The sequence below is a fragment of the Tachypleus tridentatus genome, chromosome 8 (genome assembly GCF_004210375.1).
Source record: "Tachypleus tridentatus isolate NWPU-2018 chromosome 8, ASM421037v1, whole genome shotgun sequence".
In the NCBI taxonomy this organism is placed as follows: Eukaryota; Metazoa; Arthropoda; class Merostomata; order Xiphosura; family Limulidae; genus Tachypleus; species Tachypleus tridentatus.
Window position 1 is genome coordinate 38,907,091 of NC_134832.1, and position 20,536 is coordinate 38,927,626.

Below are 20,536 nucleotides of genomic sequence, written 5' to 3' on the forward strand. Positions count from 1 at the left end.
ATGTTTGACATTACAGTTTAAATTCGATAGTCACGTAGCACCTATGTGATTTTGAATTATATACATTTGTTTTAAATCGATTGGTTTTGTGTAACAATGTTATAGAATTTTGTAATTTTAAGATTCATTTTTTCTTAATACTTTTGTGTTAAAGTATACAAAGTATACATTCTGCTTAAAGATGGTTATCTATAGTTATAAAATGTACGGTTTATAGTCAAATCATGGCCTAGACTCGCAATTTGAGGATCATGGGCTCTAATTTTTCCATTACCGAACATACCTGCTCTGTCGGGCGTTATGATGTGACGATCACTACCACTTTGTTGATAAATAGTAGTCCATGAGTTGGCGGTGAATGGTGTTTATTAGTTCTAAATTAGTGGTACTAGCATAAAAATTTCATCTAATCTTGTGGAAGTTCAGAACAAGCCAAGTCAAATAGTTTCGTAATACTATGATACACGTTCAATATCAAAACAATTAAATACTCCATAAATTGTTATGTCTAAATACTCACTTTGTGAGATGTATAAACTTACGATATTTCTTGCTGTTGATAGTGTTTTAGTAAACATTCTAAGTTTAATAATATTTTCTTCATATTATTTTACATGATATATTTAATCTAAGCACATTCTTCGCAGTACGAAATAATAGGTTACATCCTATGTTAAGTATAATTTTCCAGAAATTACAAATAAAATATTGGAATAAAGTTTAATCTCATTTTCTATAATGTAACATGAAACTTCAGTTGTTGTTTTTTACATTGATATGTCATTATATAATTTTAATAATAATAATATGTTTGATGATGTAGAATTTCAACATGTTTTACGAAATATTCCTGCAATAAAATACCGAATTTATTTTTGAATCTGGTTTTACTACAGTTTACGAAATGTTATTATAAGAGCCCAATCTTAGAATATTACGAGTTTCATATCATCATAAGTTCGTGTATATTTCTCTAGAAAGAAAAAAAAACAAAAAAACGCGTTTCTTCAATTCTGTTGTGTCTTGTTAGTTTTCCAGAGTTTAAATGTATATTTATTTCAAATTTAATGTAACTATGTATTTTTTTGTATCGTCCTAATTAAGGGTAATATAAACCATCATCCGTTGCATACTTTTGCTAAAATAAAGTTTCAGCTCTTTTCGCAGTTTCAGTTTCATGTTATCAAATGTTATGGTGTATCATAGTAACAAATATACACTTATATCTTTGTCGTTATGACAATCAGATGTAACGATATTTACACTCTATTTAAATATACGTGTAGAAACGTTTTAGTCCATTAAAACTGTTAACTTCAGTATATAATTATAATAACGCTTTAAGGTTCTGACAAAATACAACTTAAAATTATCAAATAAACAAGTATATCAAAATATTATTTCTATTTCTCTATTCCAAACGATATATTTCACCTCTCTGTGTTTTTCTTTATAAATAGTTTGATTTGTTAAGGCTTTCCTATTGATCATTCTTAAATGTTTGCTGCGTTTTTACGAAATGAACCAATTTATATTCGCTTCACTTCCTTTCAGCTTTCTCTTCACTGAAATCTTAGTGTTATCCAATCCATTGTTGTTAGTTGACTTGTCCTGTTGTTAGTTGTCTTGACCTCATAATGCTCACTTTTTTCATGATTTTAATTTTCGTGTATCATCTTCAACCGAACTTCTCCTTTTTCTCTTTTTGTTATAAAATGTTATATCAAACATATATTTTCAGTCACAATTTTTTTTATAATCGATACAGGTCGTGGTCTAGTAATTATCATTCTTGGATTGTGAATCTGAAGGTTCGTGATTCTATGTGCGCTGCAACAAAATGGTCCACACCACACTTTAAGACTGTAGAGGCACTATTATAATGACTGTCAAATCGGGACAAATAACACTACCCAAGTGTGTAATATCATTTATGCTTACAACAAATTATTTTGAGCGTTAATGTTTCCATATGAATGTTAGATCACACTATAAATTAAACACGCGCTTTAAATGTGTTGTTGAAGATTAGAAAAAAAAATGTAGAAACAATTTACTGCTTGTTTGTGTTATTACTGATTACAACTTTTACTGTATCAAAACATTACAGTTCCTCTACAATCAGTCCACTACACTTTCTGCTTTGAAATCTTAAGGTCAAGATGTTCTAGGGTACAAAGTCAGAATGCCACTTTATACTGGGTTAATTAATTCAACAATAGAATTTGCGTTAAATAACGAAGAAGGCTTTAACTATGTATGGTTATTTTACAAGTAAGCTGAAGCTAACAGTATTGATTTTATGCAACAGTTACAGATTAGCAACATTTAGTGGAATATCATGAGCGTTCTTATTCTGATATTTGTCACATTTTATTAATCTACTAATGTATTGTTACGTAGATATCATAACCCACTTTATAAAGAGAGATGATTATGACCAACTGGTCTTTATTTACAGATATCTCGAACAATACAGACGGCATAGTTTTACATTTGTCTATATCTGGTTACATTCAATACCAGCCTTTTCAGATCTCCTAGCAGCAGTGGTTACACATAGTGAAATATTTTAAGAACTGTTTTGCTAAAACCTATCACGCTTTAGCCGTAGCACAGCAGCTCATGAAATGGCGTTTAGTTTTGGTCATATTTTCAAGTACAAACGTTTAGCTCTTATCTCTGTCATATTTTAACTGAGTTAAGATATAATTACAGTTATGGACTCAGAAGGTGAAACGCTTTCGATTGTTGTTCACGCCGAAGGTCTCAAAGATTAATTTACTTTAATCCTTCCCGCAAATAATATCAACTCAAGTGTAGGCTGGTGAAGATCATAATGAATAATAAAATCGAGTCGGGTATACACTCTTGGTATTGTTGGCCCTCAGAAATTTAGCTAATTAAAGGTATGTTTGTTTGTTTTGGAAATTTCGTATAAAGCTACTCGAGGGCTATCTGTGCTAGCCGTCCCTAATTTAGCAGTGTAAGACTAGAGGGAAGGCAGCTAGTCATCACCACCCACCGCCAACTCTTGGGCTACTCTTTTACCAACGAATAGTGGGATTGACCGTCACATTATACACCCCCACGGCTGGGAGGGCGAGCATGTTTAGCGCGACGCGGGCGCGAACCCGCGACCCTCGGATTACGAGTCGCACGCCTTACGCGCTAGGCCATGCCGGGCCTAATTAAAGGTCTAATAGATTAAGTTACTCTAATCCTGCCTAAAAGAATTTCAAGTGCCGCGGCTATTGAGGACTATCTCTTCTCTTATTAACTATTGATGTGATGTTACACAGAATTTTTATTATCTTCAGATATTATAACCCGCTTAACAAAGTAAGGACATTACGATCAATTAGTTATTATTTACAATAATTTGAACTACAACAAAATAACAGTTACTATAGTAAGCCCATTTGCAATAGTTAAATTGGATTAATTTACTTAGCATGTGCAATTAGTTGTTGTTGATGATGCTATGCTGCATTTGCGTTGGTTTAACCTGTTCCTACAGTATTGAATAGTTATCAGCAATTAATGTTTCGTACTCAAACTCTGGACATTAAGCAATGACTCACCTGTGTATTGAATACTAAATAACACTCACTATTCCGGTATTCAATTATACATTGGGTATGAACAATAAACTTATGCACCAGTGTTAATGCGATTGATAAAGGGTCGCAAATGGAACGGTATGTATGATATATTGTTGATATAAACTGGGACTGGAAAGTGTCTTTATGTGAGAGTTGAGCAAGTGGGGAGAATTTTTGGGTTAGGGTGTTCAGTGACGTACGAAGTTATTATACTGTTAATAGTGGGAGCTATATTTTTTCTAGTGATGGTTGATTTGTATATAGTTGATACAGTAAATTGGGGAGTGGAAGTGTTTTGGGTGCTATGATTGGACGATTTTTATATATTTGATACAGCTTAGAATGAAGAGTGTTTGTGTGCGAGAGACCTTGACAATGAGTACATAGTTAATAAGAGAAAGTAACATGTCTGTTTTGTGTGTAGGGAAATATGCAAATAACTAACAGCAGGGTACATCGATAGTATTTGAGTAAATAGCGAAAAATAAGATGGGTTGATATTCAAACTAAATTTTCTCTAATATTATATATACAAAAAATAAGCTGTAAGTGGCGCTATTTTTTATTTTCGTTTACTCGTAGTTACATATAATAATAATATTTTTGGAAGTAACAGTTCATTTCTTAAATTACGAATTTTTTCATAAATATATAGTTTTACCTGTGTCTGATTTATTGAAAAAAGTACTAAGAACTCGCGTTTATTTGTTTTCTTTATTTAATTTTTAAAATATTTTGTATCTTATATTTTATTTTTTATTTCTATGTTTCATGTTCACTAGAACTAATAAATATGCTACTCAGACCTGTTTTCAAAGTACCTTAAATATTATAAACCACAATACCCTAATAACAAATTTGGATCATAGCTGCTTAAAAAAATATGCTTCTGCTAACACAATAATAATATAAAACTCACTTTGAAATTGAGTATATAGCCGCAAAACTCATACTGCAGTTATTTTCCTATTCTGATCTGAAGGTTTGATCAAGGAAAGAAAATGTATTATGAAGTAAAGACAGTTTTACAGGGTGTATTTTATTAATAGTGTTAATGATGTATTAGGAATTACTATTAGGCAAAATATCTAATCTCACTGTCTTAAAAATTATATTTAATTAAAAATACGAGAATAATGTGGATTATTTAGTTAAGATTTTATAACTTTTTACAATAATTACAGTAAAAATATAAATATTATCCTAATTTTTTTAAATATTAACATTAATATCAAGTTATTTTATGAATACAATATTAACTTAAATTTACTTAGCTTGTGGAATCAGTTCATGCTAGGCTGGGTATGCATTTGGTTGGCTTGTTGCTATAGTTAGCGGTCCATTTTATTATATTAAAAGTGCAAGACCCTTTTATTTACTTTGGGAGATTGATGTAAAAAAAGATACATAATAATAATTATAAATAATTGAATATGGTAAAATAAATTAATTCCTGAAAATAAAAAACAGTATATTTCATTAATAAGACATTGTTTTTCCCTGTTTTATTCATCATGTTTGATCAATGTTATGCATTCATTATTCAAAAAAACGATGTCACAAGAAGTATCTGAAGAAAAGCTTTCGAAATCACACGTGTTCATCCTTTTCTGTATTGTGATATTGACTGCATAGGAAAGTGACTGATCTATTTAAAAGTCTAGTGTCTAATTAGTACATAACGTATTCCATATACTTGACACTCCGTAGACTTTTGTTGTTACTAAAATAATAAATAAACTGTTTGAAGTTCCTTCAATAATAAACCATAAATACTGAACTAACTGTTTTGTCTGTTTTAGCGAAAGGTTTTAAAATGGGTTATCTGTATTCTGTCTATCACAAATAATCCAGCTGAATTGTATTGTTTTTCTTTAGCTATTGCAGAACTATTGTAGCACAGAAAATTACGTATATTGCATCAATAATTAGAAATTGAAAACATTTCTTCTACGTTCCTGAAATACAGCATACACGTGTTATAGATAAATAAATCTACTGTGGCCTTTTTAATAAAAAATAATATTAAATAGTACGCTTAACTATCTAAGTACGATATTGCCTGATTATTTAGTCAAGCTAAAATGGAATATTCACTGAAATATTTCTACAGTGGTTTAATATTTAACAGTATTTAACAACATTCAAACAATTAGATGTACATAATTTTAATATAACTGTGAAATCAATTACACATTTAATTCTAGTAATTACTTATCTTAGAAATACTTATCTTAGAAACCTAATGAACATGCAAATTTTGTACACATTTTTGTAAAAAAGCCATTGAAATGTTATGTAATAGAACATTTTACGTTAAGCTATTTTGAGTTTACTTGTTCATTTTACGATGCAGATTACACAACTTTGATTTTAACTTCTGATTTATATTAATTGCTATTTATAAACACAAAAGAAGCTGTCCCACTATTATCAATTTAAATTATGGGTCTTCTCGAACCAACTTATAACTTATTTGTTTGTTCAAATTAACCAGAAAAGACAATTAGTCTTTGATGAGGCACCATATTTAGGTTCCATTACGTGCCCAGTTTCATAGAATTTATTTTTGAATGAAAGAGTTCTTCGTGACAGTACTCTATGGTTTGTGGAGGACAGCAATTTTGGGGAGGGAGGCGGAGTGTAGAACCAGTTTCTTTATGATGTGCGAGATTTTCCATTTTGATTAGAACATTAAAAAATCCTTTCTTCGAAATACCATGTCCTTTGATTTTTATTGTATAACCATCTCTCTGTATAAATATAATTTTTATAATGAACTGTAACATATTCCTCTAAACATAAGTCAACGTACCCTAATCTTCATCAAATACAGAGGTGCTAAAAATGTTGCCTGTGGCGTCACTGCTCAATTCAGTGACAACACGATGCTGCAAAAACATATTCAATTCTTTATTCTTTAATTCGATTAACCTTCTATATAAATGATCATTCTCACTCTCAGTGCACTTACACTGCTAGCCAAAATCTTAAAGCCAATGAACATAAAGAAAACAATACGCATTTTACGTTGTTAGACTCAACCACTTATTTGACTAGAGCTTCGAAAGATGAAAATAAGAAAAGGGAAAATAAAAATAAAAACTTTTTTTAGCATTTAATAGCGAAAATGTGAATACTATGAAATTAGCCTAAATACTAGCTGGTCAAAAGTTTAAGACCATTCTGAATCGAAGCGTTAATCGGTAAACACTTAACGAAATTTAGTCATTTGTGTTCAAGCATTAGCGTTGTCAACATCTCCCACCGACATCTCCTGTGTTACATTGGGTAAAAACATGGCAAAGGCTAAAAAGTTGCCAGAATTGACGAGCTGCAAAAGCAAAGTCTCTCTCAACGTGCCATCGCTGGTGAGATTGGACGTAGTAAAACTGCTGTTGCAAATTTCTTAAAAGACCCTGAGGGATACGGAACGAGAATTTCAAGTGGTCGGTCCAAGAAAATTTCGCCGGCGTTGAGCAGAAGGATTCGACGGGTTGTCCGGCAAGACACTAACCGATCGTCGAACCAGATTAAGGCCCTTACAGACACAGAATGCAGCTCAAGAACAATAAGACGGCATCTACGAGAGAAAGGCTTTAAAAACCGTAGACATCTTCAAAGGCCACGCCTCCTTCCACACCACGAAACAGCTCGGTTAAAATTTGCTGAGAAGCACCAAACATGGAACGTAGAAAAATGGACGAAGGTTTAGTTCTCTGATGAGAAAAAATTTAACCTCGATGGTCGAGATGGTTTCCAACGTTACTGGCACGATAAGGATATCCCACCGGAGACATTTTCTACATGACACAGTAGAGGAGGTTCCATCATGATCTGCGGTGCTTTCTTCTTCCATGAAACAATGGAGCTTCAGGTTATACAGGGGCGTCAAACAGCAACTGGCTACATTGGCATGTTGGAGAGAGCATCCTTATTGACTAAAGGCCCTCCCTTGTGTGAAAATGACTGGATCTTTCAGCGGGACAACGCTGCAATCCACAATGCCCGAAGGACAAAGGACTTTTTCATGGCAAATAACTTGATTCTTTTGGACCATCCAACGTATTCGCCCGAACTGAACCCTATTGAAAATGTTTGTGGGTAGATGGCAAGAAACGTCTATAGAAATGGACGTCAATTCCAAACAGTGCATGATCTTAGTGAAGCCATCTTCACCACTTGGAGTAACATTCCAGCCAGCCTTCTGAAAACGCTTATATCGACCATGCCCAAGCGAATGATTGAATTTATTCGCAATGACGGTCGTGCAACTCACTACTAAGACCTCTTGTTGTGCATTTCCTACCCTGTTTAGGACTTCTTTTTGGCATGGTTTTTAACTCTTGACCAGCTAATATTTAGGCTAATTTCATGGTGTTTACATTTTCCCTATTAAATGCTAAAAAAGTTTTTTATTTTCCCTATTCTTATTTTCATCCTTCGAAGCTCTACTCAAATAAGTGATTGAGTCTAACAACACAAAATGCATATTTTTTCTTTATGTTTATTGGCCTGAAGATTTTGGCCAGCAGTGTATAATTTGTTGTACGGGGTATTTCCATTAATTGCATGTGACGACAGTAAAGTCACATGGTGGCTCCAGAGACGAATTGCGCAGTAACCAACTTCGAACTTGACAATTACTACTTTTAATAATATATTAAAAAATCTCTCAGAGAAGAAATCAATTATTTGTGGCCGAAATTCCTGATTATTTGAATACTTTTTATGAAAAAATGTGTTTATAAAGAATTTATGAACTGCGATAAAACTTTGTCATTCGAGAGATGATACTAATTACTGATTATATTTGTGTAAGGACGTTTACGTTAGCGAAGTGTCTGTGATAGAAGTCATTATATTTATTTCCAAATCATAATATAATCCCGTCATTCCACCAAATCAGATAATCAATTGGTGCTACGGTAAAGTGTCCATAACAAACAACCAGTCTGCATAAACACTGTAATAAAGCTGTGTGGAAACATCAAAGTAGATTTAGAAAGCTAATTAGAGGAAATAAAAGGCATAATAACCCAGCTACGGTCTTATTAATTACTTCACATATGTTCTGCTCTTGAAAAGTGTCGAAAAGTGTTAGTATTAGCTTTGACGAAACGATAAGAGGTGGGGCCTGACACGGTTTGGTGGTAAGGAAGCTTGATTTCTAACCTCGTCGCCACATGTGCTCCACCTTCCCACATTGAAGGTCTTATAATCTGATTGTCAATCTTTCTTTTACTGGTGAAGAGTAACTCATAATCTGTTTTTGACAAAAAATAATTCATATTAAAATGAATACCTCATTATAAAGTACTAAGTAAATATATTTGTATTGCACATGATGCTGTAAAGGAACGGCATTCAATAACATGATATTTTTTAAACATAATAATAAAATTAGTAATAATGGTAGTACAAAAAACACAGAAAATAATGTTACCTTTCACTGCATTTATTTGAAGTGTTGTTTACAAATAAAAGATTGAATTAAAATGTTAATATGCGAAGAAAGATTCATTTGTTCTTCTCGAAAAATGATCTTATGTTTGAATATTATGGTGTATTTAATCGTTAACAAACTTTTTCTGTTGCGCTACTGCTAACTTTGAAATAATAAATACGGTGTAGAATTGCAACACTGTTGCGTAGTAAAAGGGAGTGCACATTGAGAATTAACTCCTAGTGAAATTGTAAGAAGAATTAAATACTGCAGATGAAATGTTTGACGGTGAAGTCATAATACTGAGTACACTAGTCTAAAAAGTTTATATCGTTATGTGTAGGAAAGTTACACTTTTATTGAAGATTCAGTTAGTAAACATAACATTAATATTTCAGAAAATCTTATGCAGTTTAAAATCTGTTAAACAAGTAATTAAAAAAGCTCGTACATGTAAAACAAAATAATAGTCTCGAGTTTATCTGAAAAATTATTCTGAAATCTGAGAATATTCTTGTATTTTAACGTAGTACATTTCATGTATATTCTTGTGTTTTAAAACATAGCTCTTCAAGAATATTCTTCTGTTTTGAAACAATGTATTTCAAAAATACTCTTGTGTGTAAACTATTGCACTTTACGATATTTTTGCATTTTTAAACATTGTAACTAAGGGATGTTCTCGGGTTTTAAAACAGTGCATTTCAGAAATATTCTTACGTTTTACAATATTGTATTTAAGGAATATTCTTGTATGTTAAAACTGTAAATTTCAAAATTATTTTTGTGTTTTAAACCATTGCACTTCAGGAATATATTTTGCATTTTAAAACATTGCATTTGTGGAGTAATCTTGTGTTTTAAAACATTATATTTTAAGAATATTTGTGATATTTTATAAATCTACATTTCAAGAACAATCTTACGTTTTAAAGCATTGTATTTTAGGACTATTCTTGTGTTTGAAAACATTATATTTCAAAAATATTCTTGTATTCTAAACCACTGCACTTCAGGAATATATTTTGCATTTTAAAACATTACACTTCAGGAATATTCTTCTGTTTTAAGACATTACACTTCAGGAATATACTTACGTTTTAAAACATTATATTTAATGGATTTCATTGTGTTCAAAAGTTGTACACTTTAGAAATAGTCTTGTGTTTGAAAAGAAAGTACATCTTACGTGGTAACCGATTGTTTACTACCGTTAATTTTTCAGGGCTGGCGTCTCTTAAAACTCTCAGGAGCTCTAGTTTGTAAAATTATTGTACTTCTGGAGAGTAACACTTTTCTTTAAAGTGCTGTAACAGCAGCTAGACATCTTCTAATTTGTTAAAATATGATTCATTGTTAGTGAAAGGTTTTGAATGTATAATTTTTATGTCTTACTCTATTTCATACCAGAGAAGCTGTCATTCATATCTTTCTAACACGTTTTTTAACTTCTAATGCTTATTTCATTCAATCATTTAATAAGGTTAAATATATCTTTATTATGGTTCGGTTTTCATTCATTTCACTTGATATTCTTTAGAATATCTTTACATGAGACTTAGTTTTGATTCATTTCACCTGATATACTTTAGTATATCTTTTTAGAAGATGCAGTTTTTATTTGTAAAATCTTTGATAAAGTTCAATATATCTTAACACGAGATGCAGTTTTATTTATATAACATAATGTTTAGGGACAACAAGTAACCTACTCGTCCATTTCTGCTGTCCCATCCTGTATACTAAACTAAAGCTACTAAATAAGTAAATTTCAAAACACTTTTATTGAAGATTCAGTTAGTAAACATAACATTAATATTTCAGAAAATCTTATGCAGTTTAAAATCTGTTAAACAAGTAATTAAAAAAGCTCGTACATGTAAAACAAAATAATAGTCTCGAGTTTATCTGAAAAATTATTCTGAAATCTGAGAATATTCTTGTATTTTAACGTAGTACATTTCATGTATATTCTTGTGTTTTAAAACATAGCTCTTCAAGAATATTCTTCTGTTTTGAAACAATGTATTTCAAAAATACTCTTGTGTGTAAACTATTGCACTTTACGATATTTTTGCATTTTTAAACATTGTAACTAAGGGATGTTCTCGGGTTTTAAAACAGTGCATTTCAGAAATATTCTTACGTTTTACAATATTGTATTTAAGGAATATTCTTGTATGTTAAAACTGTAAATTTCAAAATTATTTTTGTGTTTTAAACCATTGCACTTCAGGAATATATTTTGCATTTTAAAACATTGCATTTGTGGAGTAATCTTGTGTTTTAAAACATTATATTTTAAGAATATTTGTGATATTTTATAAATCTACATTTCAAGAACAATCTTACGTTTTAAAGCATTGTATTTTAGGACTATTCTTGTGTTTGAAAACATTATATTTCAAAAATATTCTTGTATTCTAAACCACTGCACTTCAGGAATATATTTTGCATTTTAAAACATTACACTTCAGGAATATTCTTCTGTTTTAAGACATTACACTTCAGGAATATACTTACGTTTTAAAACATTATATTTAATGGATTTCATTGTGTTCAAAAGTTGTACACTTTAGAAATAGTCTTGTGTTTGAAAAGAAAGTACATCTTACGTGGTAACCGATTGTTTACTACCGTTAATTTTTCAGGGCTGGCGTCTCTTAAAACTCTCAGGAGCTCTAGTTTGTAAAATTATTGTACTTCTGGAGAGTAACACTTTTCTTTAAAGTGCTGTAACAGCAGCTAGACATCTTCTAATTTGTTAAAATATGATTCATTGTTAGTGAAAGGTTTTGAATGTATAATTTTTATGTCTTACTCTATTTCATACCAGAGAAGCTGTCATTCATATCTTTCTAACACGTTTTTTAACTTCTAATGCTTATTTCATTCAATCATTTAATAAGGTTAAATATATCTTTATTATGGTTCGGTTTTCATTCATTTCACTTGATATTCTTTAGAATATCTTTACATGAGACTTAGTTTTGATTCATTTCACCTGATATACTTTAGTATATCTTTTAGAAGATGCAGTTTTTATTTGTAAAATCTTTGATAAAGTTCAATATATCTTAACACGAGATGCAGTTTTATTTATATAACATAATGTTTAGGGACAACAAGTAACCTACTCGTCCATTTCTGCTGTCCCATCCTGTATACTAAACTAAAGCTACTAAATAAGTAAATTTCAAAACACTTTTATTGAAGATTCAGTTAGTAAACATAACATTAATATTTCAGAAAATCTTATGCAGTTTAAAATCTGTTAAACAAGTAATTAAAAAAGCTCGTACATGTAAAACAAAATAATAGTCTCGAGTTTATCTGAAAAATTATTCTGAAATCTGAGAATATTCTTGTATTTTAACGTAGTACATTTCATGTATATTCTTGTGTTTTAAAACATAGCTCTTCAAGAATATTCTTCTGTTTTGAAACAATGTATTTCAAAAATACTCTTGTGTGTAAACTATTGCACTTTACGAAATTTTTGCATTTTTAAACATTGTAACTAAGGGATGTTCTCGGGTTTTAAAACAGTGCATTTCAGAAATATTCTTACGTTTTACAATATTGTATTTAAGGAATATTCTTGTATGTTAAAACTGTAAATTTCAAAATTATTTTTGTGTTTTAAACCATTGCACTTCAGGAATATATTTTGCATTTTAAAACATTGCATTTGTGGAGTAATCTTGTGTTTTAAAACATTATATTTTAAGAATATTTGTGATATTTTATAAATCTACATTTCAAGAACAATCTTACGTTTTAAAGCATTGTATTTTAGGACTATTCTTGTGTTTGAAAACATTATATTTCAAAAATATTCTTGTATTCTAAACCACTGCACTTCAGGAATATATTTTGCATTTTAAAACATTACACTTCAGGAATATTCTTCTGTTTTAAGACATTACACTTCAGGAATATACTTACGTTTTAAAACATTATATTTAATGGATTTCATTGTGTTCAAAAGTTGTACACTTTAGAAATAGTCTTGTGTTTGAAAAGAAAGTACATCTTACGTGGTAACCGATTGTTTACTACCGTTAATTTTTCAGGGCTGGCGTCTCTTAAAACTCTCAGGAGCTCTAGTTTGTAAAATTATTGTACTTCTGGAGAGTAACACTTTTCTTTAAAGTGCTGTAACAGCAGCTAGACATCTTCTAATTTGTTAAAATATGATTCATTGTTAGTGAAAGGTTTTGAATGTATAATTTTTATGTCTTACTCTATTTCATACCAGAGAAGCTGTCATTCATATCTTTCTAACACGTTTTTTAACTTCTAATGCTTATTTCATTCAATCATTTAATAAGGTTAAATATATCTTTATTATGGTTCGGTTTTCATTCATTTCACTTGATATTCTTTAGAATATCTTTACATGAGACTTAGTTTTGATTCATTTCACCTGATATACTTTAGTATATCTTTTTAGAAGATGCAGTTTTTATTTGTAAAATCTTTGATAAAGTTCAATATATCTTAACACGAGACGCAGTTTTATTTATATAACATAATGTTTAGGGACAACAAGTAACCTACTCGTCCATTTCTGCTGTCCCATCCTGTATACTAAACTAAAGCTACTAAATAAGTAAATTTCAAAACAAAATCTTAAAGCCAGCCCTTATCATTGATATACATATCAAGATTTTTCTTAAAATAACTTAAATTTATTGCCTCCACAATTTTTTTTGTTTGTTTTTGGAATTTCGTGCAAAGCTACACAAGGGCTATCTGCACTAGCCGTCCCTAATTTAGTAATGCAAGACTAGAGGGAAGGCAGCTGGTCATCACCATCCACCACCAACTGTTGGCCTACTCTTTTACCAAAGAATAGTGGGATTGACCGTCACATTATAACGCTCCCACGGCTGAAAGGGCGAACATGTGTGGTGCGAGGGGGATTCGAACCCGCGACCCTCAGATTACGAGTCAAACGCCTTAACCCACCTCTCCTTGCCGGGCCGCCTCCACAATATCCAAAGGCAACCAATTCAAAGGGCCAACCACCTTGTTCGAAAAAGAAAACTCTCTTAGTTGAAGACGATTCTTACCTAACTAAATTTATATTGTGTTCTCCAGTCCTATCATTCTTGCTAATAAGTATGTAAAAGATATGAAACATCAATACTATCAATTTTCTTTAGAGTCTTAAACACCTCAATCAGATCCTCTCTAACTTTTTTAGGAGAAAACAATTTCAGATATCCTAACCTTTCCTCACATGACAATCCCGTCCCTCCATTCCAGGCACCATTCTAGTAGCCTTCCTCAGAACCCTTTCCAAGAATTCAATGTCCTTCCTAGGGTAAGGAACTCTAGACTGAACATAGTACTTCGAAAGTGGCTTAATCTGTGACTTCTATTTATTCCATGCTGTTCCAAAACTATTCCCAACCAAATTATACTTATTATTCAAATTATAATAACCCACATGCAATATTTTACATTTATTGTAATTAAAACCTATATGTCATTTATTCGCAAAAACCACTATATTATTTAAATATTTTTGTAAAGCAGCAGTATTTTCTTCAAACCAATAACAAACAAGATCTTGATATCATCAGCAAATGTAAGTAATTTATCGACCATTTCTTTGAGTATATCATTGATGGAAATAAAAAAGAACAAAAGTATTAAGAATTAGCATTGAAGCACCCTATTCGTGACATTAATCCAGTTTCACTGAACTCCATTTATAACAACCTACTGCTTTTTTCTATCTGGCTACTCTTCTATCTAATTAGGTAACTTATCCCCCACACGTACAGAGATAATTTTTACAAACCTTTTATGGAAATAGGGATACACCAAATCGACACCTTTATCCTAATCTACATGAGCAGTAACGTTTTCAAAGAATGTCAAAAATTTGTAAGGCAAGATTTTGCCTTAGTGAAATCATGTTAACTACCCAATAAACTTCTAAATTCTGTTAAATAACTTTGCAAACCAAGTTTTATCAGAGTTTTCAAAGCTTCTTCCACAACTCATGTAAGACTAATAAGCCTGTAACTACTGGGTCTTAAACTACTTAAATTTTTGAATATAGTATTTTAGACAAGGTAATTTATGTTAATTACTACGTTTGGTATATTGTGAATATAATGTTTTATGAACACTTTACTGATTTATTACATTCTATTTAATATCCAGTACCGTCGTATATTGTGCTGTTTATGGAATCATTTCAGCTAACTACATTTCCATTTTATTCCAATGGAATCGTGAAACAAAATTCGCAGCTGTTGTTGTCTACTCTTCAAACCTTATGCTGTTTCACATGTAATTTTAAGAATGACAGCTGCAGGCTAGAGTTCAAATATAAACATTAGCTCTAAAGATTTTGATATAAATATCTCACACCGTCTGCCAGTCTTAACCTTAATCATAAATAGTTGAGTATCTATTCTATGTATATCAGTTATAGATAACAACATGAACATTAAAACACATAACTTTCGTCAAGTATGACCACTGTCTTGTTTTTTTAATATACTACACAGCAAAGACAATTTGAAAGTTGTTTGTGTATATGTCACACAAAATAGTTTCTGTCAGTTCATGCCATCAATAAAATCATAATAAATTGTAAGAATTCTCAAACTAATTTAAATATATATTTTTAAATTGTTTGAAACAATAGTCCCCAAAAATGCATTTAAAAATGTGAAAGTCTCTACCATGTGTGGAGTGTGTATGTGTTTATTAACACAAGTGTAAAACTTAAGAGTATGTCCGTTTAAACCATGATTGAGGTATCGAGTGTTTATACCTTTAAACGAAATTTATCTTTTATTTAACTTTGAAATACCATTGAGTCTTATAGTGTACGTATGTCTTAAACAAAAATATGATGTAAAAGTATGTTTGTTCATAACTATACTTGAATGAGAGACTAGAATGTAAATATTTCTCGATTTACCTTAGGTAAACAGATACAGATCTGTTTAACTTAGCTGTGATTGTTTTCAGTGGTTTCACAGAACAGAAAATATACTTATTTTAACGTTTTTTTGACGTTTTAAACTATTGTGAAAAATGGTGCTCTGTTTGACTAATTGTTTAAATACTTGCACATATTGTAATATTTTGCACAAACAATTAACATCAAAACACAAATACAGGCTTTGAAATTACACCTTAAGCAACCCTACCAATTGTCCTTAGTATGAAGGTTGTCATCGCGATTAAACTAAATATATTTCCTGATAATGAACAACAAGATAATGAATATAAATTTAAAATTGACTAACACCTTAAAGTAACACCTTAAAAATCAATGGCGGTTAGGAAGAGACAGATTGTTGAAGAAAATGGAATCACAGCAAATCTGTTTTGTCAAATCTCCCAATGAAGCTTCAATGGATTTTTTTTGTCTGCTCAAACGTATTCTTGGAAGCCAACATCCACAAACAGCAGAGGATCCTTAAAAAGTTTAGTAAAAATACGGATTTCTAGTAATAAATAGTACATGATTGTAGCCATTAGAATGAGAGAGTATTTTCAAGGGCAACATGGAAGATGGAGCATCATTGTTTCAAAGTGGGAGTAAGTTCAACATTTTCAAACGCTACGCTGTTCGGATAAAATTATTAAAAGTGAACCGCTAGTAACTATTAATGATTTAAATCAGAATGTTTTTTTTCAACTTACTACTAAACTCTCATAATTTATATACATTTCAAAGTTACGCTTAACAAATACAAATATGACATTGATTTCGACTGATTATTTCCAATGAAAGAAACGTTTGCAGTGTCGGTTTTTGTAATATCTTTGATTGTTAGATCGCAGAACGAATGCTTTTATAAATGGCATATATTGATGATTATCAAGCTTAAGTATGAAATATACATCAGTATGAAACATGACACATGACTTACTATCTATGTTCACGAACATTAAACCGTAACTTAGCTCTAATTAAGAATAATGTTTTTTAAGTGATTTCTTATAGTTCAGCAGTAAGCTAGAGGGCTCATATCGCTACATGTCAAAGTCCTATCTCTGCAGTGGACACAACGTAGATAGGTGCACTACAATCAAAACAAACGGACAATTTAAGTGACATAAGTAAAATTGCAAAGCAAGAATGTAGGATATTGATTTGATTTGATTTTATATTTTATAAATGAAACTTTATAAAACTAGAAATTTACTTTATATTTATTCGTATGTGTCTTAAATTATGTAGATGAAAACTAGAAAAAAGCAGACTAAAACTTAAAAGGAATTATACTTTAAAGTATTTTAACCATAAAGATATTATCATATTTAAATTACAAATAAATTTTAAATTAACTTAATTATAATGTATATTAAATTATGTAATATATTGACGATTTCTGTATTTATATATTACGAAATTCATGCAATTATAATCTTTCAAGCTTTTACTACGTGTGTTCAGATTCGATTATTTGTTTAATTCCACTCTTTCTCGGTGCAGCTTGGATTCTAGTGGCAAAACGGTGTGTCTGCGAACTTACAACGCTAGAATCCGGGTCTCAATATCGGTGATAAACAGAGCACAAATAGCTCTCTCTGTGTATAGTTTTGCGCTTAACAACAAAGCAAAAATTTTCTATAAGCATTTTGAGTGACCCGGTAGTTACTGAGGGTCTAAGAGTCAGTTATGCGCGTCCCGTTACCGAAAGAATATAACGATAAAAATAAAAGTTCCACTATTCGATCACACAAAAACAGTCCAAGATTTGAAATTGAGTGCGTTTAGCTAGCTGTCTTCTCTCTAGACTTTCAGACCAAAATCAGGAGCGACTAGGTAGCTCTTAAGAAGCAGGGTGCGAATACATAAAAATCTCTCTCTCTGTATATATTTTGTTTAACTCAAAAATTTTTATATTATTATTAATTCGATATTAATTCTGATTAGAGGTCGACTTTAACTGTGGACGTAGCTCTGCTGGCCGAAGCCCACGGAATAATGACGGACATGCTAGCTGACATTAATCTTCCTCCTCATATTATTAGTGGTCTCCGAACTTTGGCTTCTCTCCTCTCACCTCCACAATTAAGACATCGACTAGGTGGAGCTAGTGTAGTTCTTACGGACTTTAACTCTGGTTCTGATACTGAAGAAATACCTTACACTGGAGAGAGGCCTTCTGCGTTACCCAAGGTAAGGGTTTTCATATCTAATGAGATATAATTGTACATATGCTGCTTATATACTAGAAAGTGTTACGTATTTCAATCTCTCTTGAAAGAGTCTCCAATATTATATTACTTACGTTACGTATTACAATTTCGAATATCCAGAAACTAGAATTTTAATTTAGAAGTTAATTGAATTTGATATATATCAAATTTATGATATTTGCCAACAAGATTGATGCACACAATTTCCTTTCTTAACAAAATTATATTTTAATAAACAAGTAATTATACAATTTATAGTGACGGATAATAAGATGTAATAATAAGAATATTATTACAAATAATGGTTTAAAAGTAAGACTTTTACAAACTTATAAACAATATTGAATCTTCTATTTGGTCTAGAACTAAATATTTTATCGACGGTTCACGATGTACAAGTTAATTCTATGCTGATATCAGTACATTCACCAAAGAGAAACTATTTCTCACTGTTCACACGTGAGTTTTTTACAGACGAAGATACTAATGTTCTCGTAGAAATACTAACATCCTAAGTTACTTCACTAAAATTAAACGGTTAGTAATTTTCGTCATCAATAAACGTTCCTGATCAAGTATTTGCAATTTCCCGATTAATAAGCGTTTATCATAATTATAACTTCCGAGCTCTGTAGTATATACTAACTGTATCAAACCAACAATTTCAAACTGTCTCTTGGCGCGTCGGTTTATAAACTTAATAAGATGTTCTAGAAAGTTTAATTCGTAACATATTTACATACACACATCGTACATTATGGATTCTTACGCTTGAGAATCTTCTACAAATTTAGAGAGCAGGCTGGACTTTCGCAATACACATTTAACAATTCAAATTACACGCCATATGTAAATATATGTTAAACTAACACAAAAGTAGATATTAAAATAAATATACGTTAATGAATCTATTATAAAAGGTATCCAGTAACTTATCAGACATGCTTGTCAAACATTTTGGCAGCCTCTGTGTACAGGCAGAAACCATTCTTTTCCTAACATTCGTTACACATGACGTAAATCGCTTGCAACCCCTTGGTTTCATGTACATGACTACGATATCCGTTTCATCACAAGTTAAGTGTAAGCTAGTAATTGTGTATTTACTAAATTTTCTGTACTTGCCAGAAGCATCAGTTGTATTATAATATTGAACGTGACATAAATCGTATTTTATATCGATTATTACAGAAATATTATTTCTATCCGAAGTGTTACGCACCATATTTTTCCTATCAGTTTCTGACATGATAAATTTTTATCACACATATTCTACATGTCTTCTGCACGTTAGCAGTGCATTTCGAAACATTTACTACATTCTATGCCTCGACAAATGACAGGTATCTACATGACAAACACATCTGTAAACAAATATCATTTATTTTAACATATACAATTTGTGAACTTAAAACTAAAGTCTAAATAAATATTATCCAAAGTTATTATATATATATCCGACCAAAGAAAGCTCAAAACTAATCTTCTTTGAAAATTTGGAGCTTACTTTACTTACAATGAGGCTTTTATGTAAATATACCTTAGGTCTCATTAACCCTATTGTGATTAACTGTAAAGAAGCTTGCCAAAAGTCGTTATGGTAATTATGGTTTGTTTGTTTGTTTGGAATTAAGCGCCAAGTTATACAATGGACTATCTGTGCTGTACCCACCACAGGTTTTGAAATCCGGTCTCTAGCGGTGTGAGTCCACAGACATTCCGTTGTGCTACTGGGGGCAGGTGATTATGGGAAACAGTAAACATTTATAGTGACCAAACTATCATAAAATGATCAATTGAATGCATTAGTTGTCAACGATGTTTTCAGCTGAAACCCCAATAATATACGCCACATAACTTCTGCTTCAAAATTAAATTTTTATACTTTCGTGCTAATTTAAAATTAATTAATCTAAATTTTTATACGTATGTTACGTATGTTTATTACGTATGTTAAAATGATTATGAATAATGTCCTTCATCATTCAAATCCATGTCACTACGTCCGGTTTTGCTCCATCTTCCGACCATGCATTTTAACAATAGCCTGCGCGATAATTTCCATTATAAAATATTTCGCATTAAAAATTTCATGTTCAAAGCACTTCACTTCTTCCTGTAAGCTTATGTAATCCTCTAGTGTACAAGAATGACGGTTTTCCAGCATCATTTTAATAGCTCACCGCACAGAAATTCATAGGTGCTACTTCGAACGACTTAATCGGTGGGTTTTCGTATAGAACAACATGAAAATCCCTTTCATTGTCTGGCTACTTGAAATATGCAACAGTTGAAC

General features: G+C 31.1%; 1 protein-coding gene across 2 annotated transcripts in view; it reads left to right on the top strand.

The window, feature by feature from the left end:
• LOC143222208 (cGMP-inhibited 3',5'-cyclic phosphodiesterase 3A-like) overlaps positions 1-20,536 on the top strand; it is a 247,057-nt gene that overhangs the window by 160,169 nt on the left and 66,352 nt on the right. For both annotated transcript variants that reach the window (XM_076448339.1, XM_076448338.1), the window contains exon 2: positions 17,975-18,220. In XM_076448339.1, coding sequence (XP_076304454.1) covers positions 17,975-18,220 — 246 coding nt within the window. The remainder of the gene's footprint in view (positions 1-17,974; positions 18,221-20,536) is intronic.